At 24.4% G+C, this 14411-nt stretch overlaps 3 protein-coding genes across 8 annotated transcripts in view; all 3 read right to left on the bottom strand.

Annotated features, from left to right (window-relative positions):
* The window catches only part of LOC102675231, a 34725-nt gene extending 33705 nt beyond the window's left edge, over positions 1–1020 (bottom strand). The window contains exon 1 of the mRNA XM_006614997.2: positions 229–1020. Within this exon, the coding sequence (XP_006615060.1) occupies positions 229–283 (55 nt within the window). The 5' untranslated portion in view covers positions 284–1020. The remainder of the gene's footprint in view (positions 1–228) is intronic.
* Positions 1021–3933: 2913 nt separating this feature from the next.
* LOC102674741 (39S ribosomal protein L55, mitochondrial) lies at positions 3934–4930 on the bottom strand. Its single transcript, XM_006614994.1, has 2 exons — positions 4621–4930; positions 3934–4333 (listed from the first exon to the last, which is right to left on the bottom strand). Exons 1-2 carry the CDS (start codon positions 4662–4664, stop codon positions 4012–4014), a joined length of 366 nt encoding a protein of 121 aa, XP_006615057.1. The 5' UTR covers positions 4665–4930; the 3' UTR covers positions 3934–4011.
* LOC102674876 (cystinosin homolog) overlaps positions 4870–14411 on the bottom strand; it is a 27727-nt gene continuing 18185 nt past the window's right edge. For 2 of the 6 annotated variants that reach the window (XM_031510131.1, XM_031510132.1), the window contains exons 3-10: positions 9450–9501; positions 9262–9352; positions 8645–8830; positions 7773–8013; positions 7576–7695; positions 7207–7495; positions 7015–7117; positions 5831–6397 (exon numbers count right to left, since the gene is read on the bottom strand). In XM_031510131.1, the coding sequence (XP_031365991.1) occupies positions 6274–6397; positions 7015–7117; positions 7207–7495; positions 7576–7695; positions 7773–8013; positions 8645–8830; positions 9262–9352; positions 9450–9489 (1194 nt within the window). In that variant the 5' untranslated portion in view covers positions 9490–9501 and the 3' untranslated portion in view covers positions 5831–6273. Of the gene's footprint in view, positions 5164–5830; positions 6538–7014; positions 7118–7206; positions 7496–7575; positions 7696–7772; positions 8014–8644; positions 8831–9261; positions 9353–9449; positions 9502–9580; positions 10024–10051; positions 10318–14411 lie in introns of those variants that run through there. The other 4 variants (XM_006614995.2, XM_031510130.1, XM_031510133.1 and 1 more) reach the window with 4 other exon arrangements.

Here is a 14411-nt window from a genome sequence, read left to right as displayed (position 1 = left end):
TTTTTTCTAATAATTAATAAATAATTAATTTATATCAATATAATTTATCAATATTATATAAGTAAATATTTATATATTTCATATAATATTATTAATATAGTTATATATAATATAGTTATTATTCATATAGTTATATAAATATTAAAGAATTAAATCTGATTTAAAAATTATATTTTTATATTTAATTATTTATAGTTGAAAAATATTAAAAATAATTAAAAAACATACCATAAAGGCTGATGCATTTGAGTATCCAAAAACTCAATAGGAGTTTGCTAAACATCTCACGTTCGTGGATCAGCAGGAAATGCTTGATTTTTTCTTTCAAAAGTCCATCGTCCACATACCAATTGAAAAATCCAAATAAAGCACGTGTTTCACTGTGATTGCATCAAAAAACTTTGAAACTCATAAAGACCAATGTTCTTTCATACTCTCGACAGCTTCAATATCCAACGAAAAATTATTAAAAACAATGGCGAAATTGTTAAAAGTTTGACGTACGAATGAAAAAAATAAACGATCGATCGAAGCTGTCGTGATTCGCTCGATCAATATACTTCTACGTTTCTTTCTATCGATTTCCTTTTCTTAATTATTAAAAAAATATTCTATTTCGTCCTTTACGACTTGATTCTCATTTCATTATAATTTTTCAACATTTTTCATTGCAATATTAATTTAAAAAAAAATTTCTTTTCGTGAAAAATTATTCGTAATATAAAAAATAAAAAATTATTGAATTCGGCGAACAATGACTGTCAAGGAAAGGTGGTATTTTTTTCAGCTGCTGAACTGTTCAATTTCTTCTGCTTTCTCCTTCTAAAGGCTCGACGTTCCTTTAAACGCTCAGGCGACCAAAAATTAAGTACACAGCTCATGTATTCTGCAATTCTACTTAAAAATATTGTTTCGATGGTTTATCGATCGCCTATAAATCAAACACTTAACAATAAGATTCAATCGCATTATCGATCAATGAACACTCGATAAATATAATATCGTTCCATATTAATAGTTCACTATTTAAAAATCAGAATTAATAATAACCAAATATACAACCGGCTAATCTTTCGATGAACACAACTGATGCATGGAAATCGATAAAATTATTAATTGTCTAGGTATCGAGTGGCTCATTCGATTATCGATATATCGCACGATACTGCACGAATTTCACGTTTTCATTGTCCAAATCGCTTTCGAAGCGATCTCGAGTTTTCGCGGAAAGGCGCAGTTCATCAAGACGAGAGGCTTGAAGCGCCAGCAGAAACTAAGAGAGAGTTCGTGCAATCGGTAGTCTACACCTGCAGGAACACCAGAGCTGCTACCTCGTGGCCTACTATAACAGAACTGACTCCCACCATGGTGTACCGTGGCTCTTTACCTGCTATAAACTGTTTATTCGCCATGTCTACCGATGGTTCAACCATTTCCTCCATCGCAATTTAATCAAGATGACATCGATGACAAGTTTGCTTTCCGTAGTTGATCACTTCAACGAACATTCAAAGAGCTTTTTTATTATTTGTTTTGGGATGTTCACGAAACTCAGATAGATTTTGTTTTTCAAGTATGTTATTTCATTTTTATACTGTTATTGTTTTAAAATAAAACATTTTGTATATTAAATAATAGAATTCTGTTATTAGAAAGAGGAAAACTTTTGAGAAAGACTATATTCCAAAATAAAAGAGAAACTTTTGTTTAAGAAAATGATGTATAGTTATTGTTAAAAATAGATAGTTAATTCAGATAGTTAATTCAAATCAGCGATTAATTTATAAGATCGAAGGAAAATGCATTTTAAATTTGTTAAAATATTTAATCAAATTAAAAAAAAAATAACATAAATAATCATATGTTATTTTTATTATTAAATTAAAATTATTTTAAATTTTATTTAAAAAAAATGATTCTTTGTATAATAAAAAAAATAAAAAACCATAAAATAAATAAACCATAAAAAAAAAAACAATAATTAATTCTAGAGATATAGGTTTCTAATGTTAAATATTTTTTATATAATTAGAATTAAGCTAATATAATGAAAATAGATAAATTATATAATTATTTTAATAGCTATTTTTATTTCAATAAAATAAAATAATTTTTTTAAAAAATCTATACTTTTTCAATAATTATAAAATAAAAAAATCTGAAACTTATATTTGATAGTTCTAGTATCAAATAAAAAAAAATGAAAAATTGTCTAATAAAAAATAAAAAATAGCTTTTTTAATAATAATAAAATTTTAATAATAAATTCATTTAATTTAAAATTTCACATAATTTAAAATATCTCATATTCATCTCAATATTCATCTTAAATGAATCTTTTATAAAAAAATTTTTATAAAATTTTTTTTCTTTTTTTTATTTACTTTTAAATATTTAAACAACTGTTTATACATCAAAAATTTTCTATTTTCTAATATTTATATGTTATAATTTAATATACTGCAAAAATTACAAAATTTTTATGATAAATAGTTATAGTTATTTTATAATAAAAAAGATATAAAATATATCATTGTTCGAATATTTTTAGAAGTAATTTTATTATTTTCCTGTCGCGTGAAATTATTAGATGTGCAGCAAACCGTTGTTATTTAATTCTTAATGCGTTCTAGCACCTTATGGTTACTGTATATTGTTGCCTAATAAAGACTGCTAAATTTCTTAGGTTGTCGCAATAGAGGAGTTTCACTAATATCGAAAGCATCCGCACAATGACATACGAACTGCGCATTACTAAATATTATATCATTGTATAGAAAATGAAAATGAACTCTTGGATCTATCTTTTTTCCCATGAGATATATTCCCATAACAGCTCAATTTGGTAAATAATCATTAATTGAGATTGATTAATGCAATAAAGGCATCAAATTGTTTTTTTACTTGTTTTATCACTTCTATTATATCTTTCAAAATTCTTTTTTTTTATTTTTATTTATATTTATTTATATTTCGTATCTTTATATCAAAATTGTAACAAAAATAATTTTTTTTTTTATATTTGTAGTATCTTTGTTTCATTAAAAACAAACTCATTCAAAACAAAATTAAATTAATTTAAAGCAACAATTAATTTTTAAGAAAATATGATAAATAATCTTAATAATTTTTGTTTATTTTTTTAAATAATGAGATATGGCATTTATAAATTTTATTTTCATTTTTGTATTACTAGAAGGTACATTTATGATCTTTTTTTTTATAATGACTTACAATTAACACAATGTTAGCAAAATTAGATATGTGCATTTAGATACAATACCTAGAGAAAATTTACTAAATACTTCATAATAATATTTAGTAAAGCTAAAAAACAAATCAAAGATAATAATCAATGCAATAATTTCACATGAATTAATTTGAATTTTTCTTTTTACAAATAGTGAATGCATAGGATAATTTTTTTGATATCTTCAATTTTTTTCTATTGTTTTAATACATGTGAGCAAAAAAAAAAAATTGATTGAGATATTTATTAAATGTAAAAAAAACTATAAGTTACTTTCACTATTCTATTGATAATTGTATCATATTTATGATAGTTTTTATATGTGTGGGATGTATCATTTATAATAGCTTTTATATTATTCATATTAAATCATATTCTATATTAAATCAATGTTATAAAAGATGTTAATAGATCATATTATTATCACATTATCAAATAAAGTAAAGTTATTTTAGAAATTATTTTTGCTATATTTAATGCATTGAAATTATTTATTACATATATTTATATTTTTTTCATATTATTTATAATAAACAGAAATATAATACATAATTGATTTTAAATATACTTATCATTTTATTTTAAATAACATTTATATATATGTATACATATGTTCACTTATAACAAGATTATTTTAAGATTAGTTTAAGATTTATATTTACTCACAATTAAAAAAACATAAAAAATTGAATAATTTATTTTATATATATCATTATTTTATATATGAAAGTATAATATTTTAAATGATATAATGCAATATATTATTTGTAAAATTGAGTTTCATCAAATTCATCTTGGTATTCCTCAATTGTCTTTACCTTAACTATTTTTTTACGTTTCTCCAATCTACTTTGACGTTCTTCTTGAGAAAGAATATTAAGATCAAGAGGAAGAGTAATTATTTTTCTTGGTTCTTCATACTCAATGTTAATACTACTACCATCTGGTAAAACAAGGTACACTGGAAAAGTATTTAAATATAGTTTTCTATGCTTTTTTGTTATTGCTGCTGTCCAACAATTAAGATTTCTATGAAGTGATAATACTTTCTGCATTGGTTGTAGAATTGAAAATATATTCATTCTGAAATATGAATATACATTTAAAGAATTACTAAATATATATTTTTTCTATCACTATAATATCAATAAAATTATGATATTAAGAAATTGATATAATAAATAAAATTTATAATTCAAATATATGCATTATTGAACAACTATAAAAAGAGGTTATATTCAACATTAACATTAAAATTCATTTTTGAATCATAATTACCAAAATTAATATTCATTAATATTACATTCTCTATTTAATATTTAATAATAATGTTTTATAAATTTACATAATTAAAAATAAACTAGACTTACCTCTTTCTTGGATTAATATCAATAACTTCGTACAATACATGCATAACCTGAACGTGTCATTTTATGTGACCAATAGATGGCTCTGTATCATAAAATCGAATATCGAAATATCGATATTTATTTTAATTGTAAAAAGTTGGCGGTTTTATTAGTTCATATAGCGTTTAATCAAAGCGCGTGAAATGAATAGTTTTATTGAAAAAAAAAGTGACTTATTTGACTTTATGAGTGATTAAACAAAGTGGATGCAACTTTTACGTTGTATAATTGGATGGCTTTACAATTTTTATGGATGAATATCACATAATGGTAAGAATAAAATTGTATTTAACGTATTCAAATTAAGCATTATGAGATCGGTATCAAGATCATTATTCATTTTCGCATTTGAATCACAGATAAATACATTATTCTTTATTGTAATTCTAAACAAGCAAGTAGTTGATACTAGTGTCATAAAATTAAGCAATATTGCTAGTTGATGCATTTTCTTGCGATTCTCCGTAATTGTTACCAGGTATTTCGACATATTCTTTACGATCCCTGTGGAAAGTAAACTAAATATAGCTTTGTATATAGCTTTTCTTTATAATAAAAGGATAAATAAAAAAAAATGTAATTGTCTAATGAATGATTCTACATTTATGATATTTATTTTTTTTCTCAGCTTTCGCTCATTGCAAAACAATGTTAGTTTGATTAGTGATGTTAGTAAATTTAATACAATAAAATACGCTCATATGCATACACACATATCGCACACACACAAATACACACAACGCACATACACACACATGCAAAACAGATATACTTTAAATCGTCACACATCTTTTATATAAATATTAATTTTCTTACGATTTAAAAATATTAAAGCCAATATTTTTATACCAAAACAATTATGGCAAAATATTTTATTGTTTCGCTTTGTAGAAATTAGACTATAATGAAAATCATTATAGAATTTATAAAAACTTTTTACAATGATTAAGTATAAAAAGTCACACATATATATTTTATTACAATTTATCTTTGATATAAAACAGATTTAAAAAAAAAACATGCTGCATGCTTTAATTGCAGCATCAAGATACGAACTACAATTTAAAATGTTTAATTTTGAAATATGTCTATATCATATCTATGAAATAGATTTTTAAATATTCATTAAACTAAATATATAATTTATCATTAGACTAAAATGCACAAAAACATGCAAATAATTTTTATTATAGTTTCAAAATAAGTACACAAATGTAAAACAACGAATAATCACAGTTTTTAATAATTTTTAAAAATTTTGGATAAATATTTATAATTATTCAATGAAAAATAGAAAATAATAATATTTTCTATTTTATGTATATATAATATTTTATATATATATATAATATCGTTTAGCATGTTAATACAGTTCTAACTATTAAGCAAGGATTTTTTTTATTGCATAATAAACAACCAACTGAGATTCGTTAGAACATTTAAAAATAAAATAATCTCATTTACAAAAAAACATATTACAAAATTTTGAATGGAATGTAAATTTTGTATATCTAACGTTATACGATAACGATAACGATATGTATTAAAATATTTTAAATACTGAGCTTTGAATTTTCATTTCTATTGAAATGAAATTTCATAGATTATATTTGTTTATGATATTCTAGTTAGGAAACCACAACAATACGTATCTTTCAGGTATCGCCCCGAATCTTCGTCATATGAATTCTCTTGTTTATGCAGTATTTCGATACTTCTTGCATTCTCATTATCTACTCTGTAAGAATTTATGATTTTGCAAGCTCGTGCAACTTGGAAGGGAAAAGCGTATGGTTGTGAAATGATTCTAAAATAAAATTGACGACGAAAGATTCTTATATTCTGTGTTTGAGGTCAATCATCTTTTCATGGATAAATCTGTAAACAAATTTTTTTGCTGCCTCATATCTACAATTCATACTAGCAAAAGCACGTACATACGTATAAGAATTGAATTGATTTAAGCAGGTAACAAGTAGTGCATATGAAATTTTCTATCAAATTCATCCGAATTTATCTATATTGAATATAAATTTTATTAATCACGTTTATAGATATTAAAATGTAGTCAATTTTAATTTGTTATGAAATAATGAAATATAAACAGTTAAATGAATAAAATATACGAAGCATGCAAGTTATTTACTTTTTACACATGCAATAAATCCAATGACTAATTTTCATCAATATTTCAATAATGCATTAGACAAACATGCAACTTTTAGTATTCTTTAAAATCGTTAATGTTAATAATTTTTTTTTAATAATACAAGCATTATTTCTACTACAAAAATTTAAAATTCTTTCTAATTAAAAAATGATTTATGATGAGGAAATATTTAAAAATGTACATACCTATACAAAACATAGTGTTGTATGATAAAAAATATATCAAATGCTACTGAAAAGAATCCCAAACCAAATTTTGTGGGATCTCCAAAAATACTTTCCCAATCATCTAAAATGAAATTATAATTCATTAAATATTTTTCATTGAATACTATTTTTTATTTTTATATATTTCTTATTTTATTTTATATACATTACCATAATTATATGCATTGAGTATCATCTGCAGCATTGATAACATACCACCAGTAAAATCTAAAAATATATTGCCAATACTCCAACCAACAGTGGATTTTCTTTTATAATTATAAAATGCTTGTGGAACATATTTAATTAACGTTATACTCAATTTAACATAACTACAATAATATAGGAAGTCAAGCCACGTTATTACATTTGCTATAGCTAATGTTATAGAAATTAAAATAAAAACTATAAATATTCCATGAATAATACGTGCTGTAGTAGATACTCTTTGATTTCCTATCTAAAAAAATAATATTTTCATTATTTTGTAAAAAATTTTTTAAAATTATAAAATAATCGTAATAAATTTTAATCAATTACCTCATAAATAAAGCATTGAATAATAGTTATCACAGTCGCAAATGTTGCATGCAATGCGAAAAAAATATCATTCACTTGTACAGGATTTAAACCTTTTGGATATCTTTTAAAATATTCAAGCTATAAAATATAATTATTAGATTAACCTATAATAAAAAATCATGATCAATTGCATTTGTTACACTTTATTAATTTACCTCAACTATTGGTATCCAAAACAGACCACAATTGAAAAGTGCATACATAATAAAACCAACTAAGTTTAATGATAAATAATCAAAATTTAATCCTACAACACTTTTGCGTTTGTAATTACTGTATATTTGTGGATAAAAACTCACACTCCAAGCTAAAAAGTAAAACCATCCTACCACAATACTTATGTGATAAAGTATATCTGATTTTTCAACTGTCACTCTAACAAATGCATCTGAAAAACTATGAAAATATAAAAAATTAAGTATTGTGATTTATTTCACACAAACTTTGTAAAACAATTTGAAAAATAAATTACAATAAATTTATAATCTTACTTCAAATTAATTTTGTTTAATTGATCTTGAGGTATTAAAATCACTTTAAAAAGTGTCATTATTATAATGTCAACTTTTAAAATTTATTTTGATTTAATATACTTTGCAAGTTAAATATTTAAATGAGAATTAATAGAAATAAATGCATTAAATTAAAGTAAAATTTGAAAAATAAATAAATTAATACTTTTGTTATGAATAGCTAATGTATCATGTTCTAGTCAGAACAGATGAACACAAACTGACTGAACTTTCAATAGAAGAGCTAATGACAAGTATAGGTCAAAAGGCTATCTCTGCGAACCACTGAATACTAATAAATGTAATATTGATTAAAATCTTTTGAAATCTTAATCATAAAAATAAATATTTATATTATTTCAAATAAAAAAATCAAACATTTAATATTAAAGAAATTAATTTTCTCATATGTATTGCTTTATGATATATTTGCAAATCAAAAAAATATAAATTAAATAATTTAATTTTTAAAAATATTTTATTATCATGAAGAAGTAAAAGAAGAGTATACATACTTTAAAACATTGTTAGGTATGACATTAACACTAACAATTGAATGTCCTGCATTGAGACCTTTTACACTTATAGACCAATTCTTCTGTATATCAATTTTATTAATTTTTAATTCGTCTGGATTTATACGAATTAAATCTTGATGTTGCACTTCGAATTTTACAACTACATCTTCAGATAACATTTCCCTATAAAAAATAATTGTTTTATTATTATTATAATTGTTATTATAATTGTATATCTCTTATTTAATTTAAAGCATTAAAAAACATAGAAAACATTTATCTTAATTTATCATAATTTATAAGATAATAATTAAAATGTTATTATTTTATATATATTATTATAAAATATTATCAATATTATTGTTTTAGATAAAATATTTTAACGATCAATTGAAATGATATTTTAGAAAGAATATTTTAAAATTAAGATATAATGAAAGCAATGGAATTAACAATTGCATGTAAAAATAATATAAATAAATAATATACAGATTATATAGTGAAATGAACAATAGAGTCTTTATACTTTATTCAGTAAACATGTTATATTTTATACTTATTGTTAGATAAAGTTAGTTGTTATATGCTTATTTATTATATGTAAAAATACTTACGTCAGGTACAAATCAAATGATTCTTGACTATTTAAATGAACAGTTAGATCTTGAGTTGAAACCTTAAAATCTGCCTGTGTTTTGTCTATAACTAAAATATTAATTGTTATATAGTATAATACAAAAAAATTAAGATTCTTTTATAGTTTTATTTATAATATCATTTATAAAAAACTATTCCAACATACCTAGGATTGTGATAATCCCAATGTACCATATTAAAGCCATTTTTTGTGACTTCTGAAATAAATAAAAAAAAATTTTAATTTCAAATTATTTTAAAATTTATATTATAGAATAAGACTGTATTTGATCATACTTGTATCGATTAAAATAAATATTGGTAGCAATAAATCAACAGCTAATTGTTCAAAACTATGAAAGCACTTATTTCAAGATATCATTATTATCTTGCATTCTGATATGTCAATTACATTTTAAACGGATTGAATCGACAAAATACACGTCTAATCGAGAAAAGAATCTTTCAACTTCTGAAGACTTTGACCGCTTAATATGCGGAAGAAATAAGGAAGTCCTAGAAAATGCCTGACACTTTGTTGGATGCATACTATTGAGATATAAATCGGAAAATCTATACTAATCCGTCAATTGTCAATTATACATAATCAAAACATGATAATTAACCGCATTTTTTGAATTAAATATCAAATACTATTATATTAATGCAATAATTTAGAAGAATCGAAAGCCATATTGGTACGATTTTGAATAGTATGTTCGTTTCATATTGAGAAGAAAGACACAGAGAATATCAGTCGAACTTAACCTCGGAAGCACGACGACCTCGATGAAACATGCCACGAGGCGTTAAAAATGATAAGATCATGCGTCTGGGAAATTTCAACGTTTCGCTCGAATTTCAATGGCCATATCGAGGCATATTGGTTGACAAAACTAAACATTGCCGAATATTTCACGGCGACCCAATCGAAAAATCGATCGAGCCGGTATACCTCTACACCGAGAGTAAACGTAAATAGAAACTCTTATAACATAGCACACATCCTCTGTTTATACCATGCGACTAAAGGTGGTGGCATAAGCATGAGAGATGAGTTTAAGGTACAGGAGCGTAACGTAGCATGGTCCCAGAGGGAATTCTGTCTCATACATAATATACATAATATTTGTCGTAGAATTTCATTAAAAATATATATATAAATCGATAATAATGATATGAATATTTTTATTTAAGATAAAAATTTTAGAAATCGACCTGATTTATTCGAATCTTACTTATATTTTGAAAGTTGCAAGAATTAAACCGATATAAATTTCAAGTGAAATTATTCAAATAAAAGAGTAAAAAAGATTTTTCTGCCTTGTATCGAGACATTTGCATGTAAATTGCAGGGTAACGTGACGTTATTAACGAGTTCCATAACGTGATGGTTATCGTTTTGATACGCAATGTTCCATTATGGGGTTTTTTCGTTTCGTCAAATTACGTTCTTTTCATTTTCGTACTATTCATTTTCGTAATTCTCTCGGTAAACTGGTAACTATTCAAAAATAATGGACCATCTATTTTTTTCATTATTTCTCTTCTCCTTTATAATTTTTCAATATTATACTTGCTATATTACTGTTATTCCCTTTTTTTTTTTAATTTTACATATTAATCGTTTTACAGAAGATGTACATACATATGTTTTATTATTATTACAGATTTTTGCCATTCGTCTTCGATTCTCAGTTTCTTGCTTGAAATTCTACTTTTTTATTCATACATACATATGTATGTGTATATATTAACATGCGTTCTCCTTTTTTAATACCACTTGATAACCTTCAACTGAATCGATAAGAATTTTATCGATCAATCAATAATTATACGTAATATTATTTTATCTAAGATATTATATATTTATTGCATAAATTATTTTGAAATAAATTTGACACATGAAGTTAAATTTCGAATAGAACTTATCTCTCGAAAAACACTATGCTCTTAATAAAATTAAATTTTCTTTCACGTATAAATGATAATTTTAAATATAAACATAAGTTGGGAAAAAAAGTAAAATTTTTTTTCGTTTGAGGTTTTCAAAAAAAATAAAAATTGAAAATTTATTAAGATTAAATTATTAGTAAAAGATTACAATACGTATAATAAGTAATAAATATAAATTAAAATTTATTTGTTTAAAATTTCGTTTTTAAGAAGATTAAGAAACATTAAATTGATTAAAATTCATTACAATCAATAGTATTTCTTATCCAATTTTAAAAATGATCAATGAACAGAGTCATCATATGGAAATTCTCAAATTGATTATTTCAATAATTTTGTTTCTCAAATTGATACATACAATTAAAATTGATATACAAAAATATCCATTGAAATTTGTTCATTAAATTATTTTTAATTCAATCGATATTTTTATATCAATCAATTTTTATAGTATAAATATAATAATACTTATTTACTTCATATTTTTATATTTTTTAGAACCAAAAACGAAAGAAATATCCTTTTTTTTTTTCATATAAAAATTCTAAATACCTTTTACCCAATAACGTTCCGCTCCATCCTTACATACTTAGACAAGAACCAACCAATCGAAACGTTTCCATACTTTCCACGACTTAACTATACGTTAATATTTCGCATTCGAAAAAATTCTCTTCCGACGAATCCAAGTGAACGGCACTCGGAGGTGGACTACTGTGTACCAATACACATTTCGAGACAGAATAAATCGAATGGGAGATCGACGTTCGAGTGCACTCGGTGTCCCAAGGGGGCCTTCGCCAAGCTTACACGGAAACAGCTCTGAAAGTCGATCGGCAGTCAGCCGCCGCTTTTGTTGACGTATACAGGCAACCCTCGCCGCCAATATTTTTCTTTTGCCTCGTAGCAAGACCTAATCCTCGAAGATAGCCTCCATCCCTCTTTCTATCAATTTCAATTCGTCGTCGATATATATGTATATATATACATGTATATATAAGATTGTTCCTTGCAGAATGTTGGTATATAATACTTGGAAAAATTATTATCGTTCGAATCGTGGAGAAAGGGAATTTCCAAGGGCACGCATTCCTCCTTCGACCTGCCTTTCCTCGGATTTCAAGATTCAAGGAGTGGCTGTCGCGGCATCCTGCAAATTTCCGAATCGTTTGAAAATATTTTTCTCGATGGAAATGGAGAAAATATCTATCCCGACGAGTATTTACTTATCGGTCTACGATCGATATTACACGGTTCGTGTATTTGCGAAATCATCTCGGTTGTCTGGACGATTATCAGAATTTAGGAATAAGTGTTACGTAGTTTTGAAATTTTTTTTTTTTTTTTTTTTTATCTTTCTTATGTCGTGAATACTTGATTCTACTTGTGATAATCAGATAATTCGAGATATATCGTGATAAATGACCTTTCAATAATACATTGGAATTGTTTATTATTTCAATAGAATATTTTCGTTATTGTGATTCAAAGTCTTTGAAGGATGAATTTATATAACTTCTTTTTTTGTTGAAATATATATGTTGTTGAAAAATTTAAATTTAAATTATTTTTTTTTTTCTAAATTTGCAAAGAATCTTGTATTTTCTGTATAATTATTTTTTCTTTTTGTAAATTGAAAATCTTTTTCTCTGTAACATATTACAAAATTATCGAAATCAATGAATCATAAATTATTTTCTATACAAGTTATTTTTTTTTTTTATTGTGGAATAACAGAAATTCAATTCAAAATTTAAATCTGTATGAATCGAAACATTTGAAATTTCTTGAAATTTAGAAATCTCAAGTTTTAAATCACACAATTTCTATCGTTATCAGTCACTTTACAAGAGCTATGCAATCGTCTACAACAAGTGAAGAATCGTTAATATAAACGTTAATACTTGAAAACATGCCAATGAATTTATTTTTTAGAATTTTTTGCACGACGTAATAAACATATACGTAAGACACGTATTCACGATATGTCATTCATTGAACCAAAAAATGTGTTATTATATAAATGTATTATTAATGTGTCACATGTAAATGTATACATTCGTAATACATTTTTCTTTTTGTTTTATAATTCGTTATCCGCTATTCTTTTTCCATATATCGCTTGTATAATACAAGTTATTTGTTCCTCGATAAACTTAATACCACACTTAAATAGGTCAAGTGTCGGTGAAGTTCCATCGAGATTGCTGAAAGTGTTATTCGCTTTGGAAAGAACGAAATGGATATATAGGAAGAATCGTGGCGATATGATAGAAGTGAAAAAAAAAAAAAAAGAATTTATCGCTATGAATGCCACTCATTTACATGAAGTAGACTATTGTCTAGACGGAATTCTCCAGAGTTTCTCTGAGGAGAAAGATTCGTTAATCACTTTTAATAATTGATTGTTACGTATTTATACATCGATCTTCTTGATTCTTATGCCAATAACCTTAATATTAAAATTCAAAGTATTTTAATTCCTCAAGAAATTTTCAATTTTACTTCTTCGATTTTCAGATTTTCAAATTTAATTAAATCTAATTGTTATTCGTTATCGTTATATATTTATATTTCAAATTTAGAATTTTATTATCGAAAATTGTTACTGATATTATGATACGTGGACGAGATTTTATTTTACGTATTTTATATATATATAAATTATAATTGTGCATTATATAGAATACTATAAAATGAATATTAAAAGATAAATTAAATTGAATCATATGATGAAGATAGATTACGAAATTATGATAGAAATAATAGAAACAGTCATACTAGATAATTCCTCTATTTGGATTTAATAATCAAACATGTACAGGGTGTTCCAAAAATATTGGAACATTAATTAAAGATTCTTGAAGTAATTTCAAGTAACATTTTCCTTTGCAAAAACTCTCGTTACAACTTTGTTGTAACGAGTTATTAACAAAAAACATTGGCCAATCACGGAACCCATATAGTCGAGCTAGCGTTGGCTACGTACCGTCGACGAGCACGAACAAGTGCAACCGACGATATATCGAAGAAAATTAAATATCACAATTCATTCATTGCTAATATAACTCGATATAATTTTTCATTGATCAGAAAAAAATATTTTTTATATTCAAACACACTTTCTTATATTGCTCAAATTTGTTCACATTGCGCGGTACACAGCCATCGC

Source organism: Apis dorsata, unplaced genomic scaffold (assembly GCF_000469605.1).
Source record: "Apis dorsata unplaced genomic scaffold, Apis dorsata 1.3 scaffold_207, whole genome shotgun sequence".
NCBI classification, from domain to species: Eukaryota; Metazoa; Arthropoda; class Insecta; order Hymenoptera; family Apidae; genus Apis; species Apis dorsata.
This window is presented reverse-complemented; position numbering and strand designations above follow the sequence as displayed.